General features: G+C 25.7%; 1 protein-coding gene across 1 annotated transcript; it reads right to left on the reverse strand.

The window, feature by feature from the left end:
* Nucleotides 1–833: 833 nt before the first annotated feature.
* Phum_PHUM009980 (uncharacterized protein) lies at nucleotides 834–1,863 on the reverse strand (the record flags this gene model as incomplete). Its single annotated transcript, XM_002422701.1, has 3 exons — nucleotides 834–899; nucleotides 1,152–1,354; nucleotides 1,434–1,863. The coding sequence occupies 3 exons, from the start codon at nucleotides 1,861–1,863 to the stop codon at nucleotides 834–836; spliced, it is 699 nt and encodes a 232-aa protein (XP_002422746.1).
* Nucleotides 1,864–3,042: the final 1,179 nt, after the last annotated feature.

The raw sequence follows: 3,042 nt of genomic DNA on the forward strand, positions 1-3,042 counted from the left end.
GGGAGGAAGGAGGTTTCATTAATTAAAAATTATTATTATTATCGTCACTGTCAAATGAATGTAAAAATTCGTTTTGTTTAAGAGTAAAAAAAATTTTTTTTTTGTCTTTTAAACTCTACTACGTTAACGAATTTAAAAAAAAAAAAAAATTAAACACGTGATGTGTTTTATGGAATCAACTGGAGAAAATGATTAAGTAACTGGAACCCGAACCGGATAAAAAAAAACCGTTAATTTTACACGCTGGAAAAACTTTTTCTTATATCTTTCCCACACGAGTATAAAAGTCGAAACTGATGACGAAAAAAAAAATAAAATAAAATTTTTGGGCAGGTCTTTTTCATTCCTTTCAAAATTTTTTCTTTTTTTTTTTTCGAAAATTTTCCACGGTTGTTGCTGTCGTGACGTTGTACATTTTTTTTTTTATTATCATTATCTTTTTTATCTCTGTCGTGACTTTTTATTTTTGCCATGAATTTACTGGAGTCTCACGCTTTCATCGAATAAATTTTTGAAATTTTTCTCCCAAACCCGATCATTCCTTATACTATCCTTATCATCATCATCATCATTATCATTATTATTATTATCATTATTATTATTAATTTTTAATTAAATTTATTTACAAAAAAAAAAAAAACCTCCCACGTTTCCGTTACGCCAACACTTCCTTCTTTATTTTCTCGCGACGATCACACATTTCGCCTTTGTAATTTTTGCCGCCATTTTGAAAACAAACGGCAATTATTTGCCGCGTAAATTTTTTAATTTTTTAAACCGCCATTAAATTATTTTTCGTAAATATAAATAAAAAAATAAAAAATAAAATTCGATCACCAAATAAAATTATCAAAAAAAAAAAAAAAAATCGTTTGTTTGGATTTAATCCAACAGGCTTTCTTAAGACACGACAGTAAAAAAAAAAAAAAAATTCCCTTCCCCCCATCAACTCTTCCCCCCCCCTCACTCTCGGATATCTTACTGCCCTACATTTTTTTCCTAATAATAATTGACTTTTCGTTTGTCTTTTATTTAAATTCATTTATTTATTTTCCATTAAAATAAAAGGGGAGCCAAAAGGAGGCAAAGGGGAAGACCTCTCGATTGCATTTAATTTAGTGAAAAAAAGTTTTTTTTATTATTTGACTCACCTCTGCATTTTTCGGACGCCATTTTTCAATTGAATCGGATTTAGGTTCGCACGATTGTATCGTGACGTTATAAAATTCATCATCTTTACAACATTTTCTTATACAGGTTGACGATTTGCAAGGACATATCAACAACCTGTGACGATTCGAATTTAATATGCCATCGACGCAAACATCTTCAATCGGAAATTTTCGTAATTTAACTGTAAGGAAAATATAAACAAAATGTGAAAGTAAACGCCATTAAAAAATAATAATTATTATCATTATCATTATCATCACCTGAATCTCTATCGGCGAGTATCGTAAAATTTTCCTTTTCATTATCTGCTTCCACGTCGTTTTCTTCAACGATTGGAAAATAATAAGCGTGCGAGTAATGATGAAGTGATTTATTTGTCGACACGTAAACATCCATTCGTGAGTCGTCATAGAGTAAAAAATTAAAAATTTGCTTTTCCGAATTTGTTACCGTTGAATCCGCGTCATTTAAATCGCAATCCGGTTTTTTACCGTAATTTATAATTGAATTTTTTATTATATTTTCATTGTATTTTTTTTTTTTTTTATTTATTTTATATGTTTTCATATCGACGATTAAATCCGTTGGAAACCAATTGAAATCCTTTTCGTCGTCGTCGCCATTGTCGTCATTTAACAATGTTCCGTTTTGTGGTTTTTGTACGCATTTTAAACCTTTTTCGAATATCATACCTTCGTCGCAACATTTGTTTATAATTAAAACGCTTTTGCAATTGTTTATAATTAATATAATTGTTAATAATTCAAACGATGATAAAAAATGATTATCATTCCTATAAAACAAAAAAAAGGGGGGCGTTCATTCGCAACGATTATGATTATATCGATTATGTTTTATCGATTTTATGTTTTCTTATGGTTAATATCGAAATTAAAAAAAATTCGATAGATCGATATTATCAATTTCTAAACACACGTGCCGGCATGAAATTAAAAATGTGCGTGTGTAACACGCGTTAAAAAAAAAAATTAAATTTTACGTAATTTTTTTAAATTGTTTAAATTATGTTTTAAATTTTTTTTTTTTGTGTAACTTTTTAATTTTTTTTTTTAAATATGAATTTTCTTCATTAATAAACAAAAAACTTGAAACTAAATTATTATTATTATTATTTAAATGGCAATTATTTAAAAGTCTGGCGATTTCGTTTTTCTCATTGATAATTTTTTTTTTTTTTTTTGGCGCCGTTTAAACTAATTTTTTTTTTGTTAATAAATTGCAACAAAAAATTATTTAAAATAGATTTCTATTAGAAAAAAACGAATTCTATTTTTTTTCGAAAAAAAAATAAAAAAGAAATTTAATTAACGTACATAAAAATAAAAAAAATTTTTGATTTTTTAACGATTTCGTATTTTGACGAATGATTTAATAGACAAAAAATTTTTTTTTTTTTTTATACAACAACAACAAACAAACGACCTTTTCATAATTTCTTGAAGCTTTACATTAAAAAGAATTTTTGTTTGTTGTTGTTGTTGTTGTTGTCCAGTCGAAAGAGAATTATTTATAACAAAAAAAATGATTTTTTTTTTTTTAGGTCAATTAATTAATTTTAATCTTGTTAATTAATTATAAAGATGGCGAATTTAAAAAAAAAAAAAAAGAGACAAAATTTCTTGGCTGATTTTTATTTCTTCCTGTTTGTCCATCTCACATTGAACTATGCTTTTAAAAAAAAAAGACTTATTATTAACTTCAATCATCATCATCATCATTATTATTATTATTAAAATTTTTACAAGATTTTAAAAGTAAAAGAAAAAAAGTATGCACGAGAGTAAAAACCTTAAAAAAGTTTAATTAAGTTTTTAATAATTATAATTTAAAAACAAACGTTTTTTTTTT

The sequence above is a fragment of the Pediculus humanus genome, genomic scaffold (genome assembly GCF_000006295.1).
Source record: "Pediculus humanus corporis 1103172107369 genomic scaffold, whole genome shotgun sequence".
Classification (NCBI taxonomy): Eukaryota; Metazoa; Arthropoda; class Insecta; order Psocodea; family Pediculidae; genus Pediculus; species Pediculus humanus.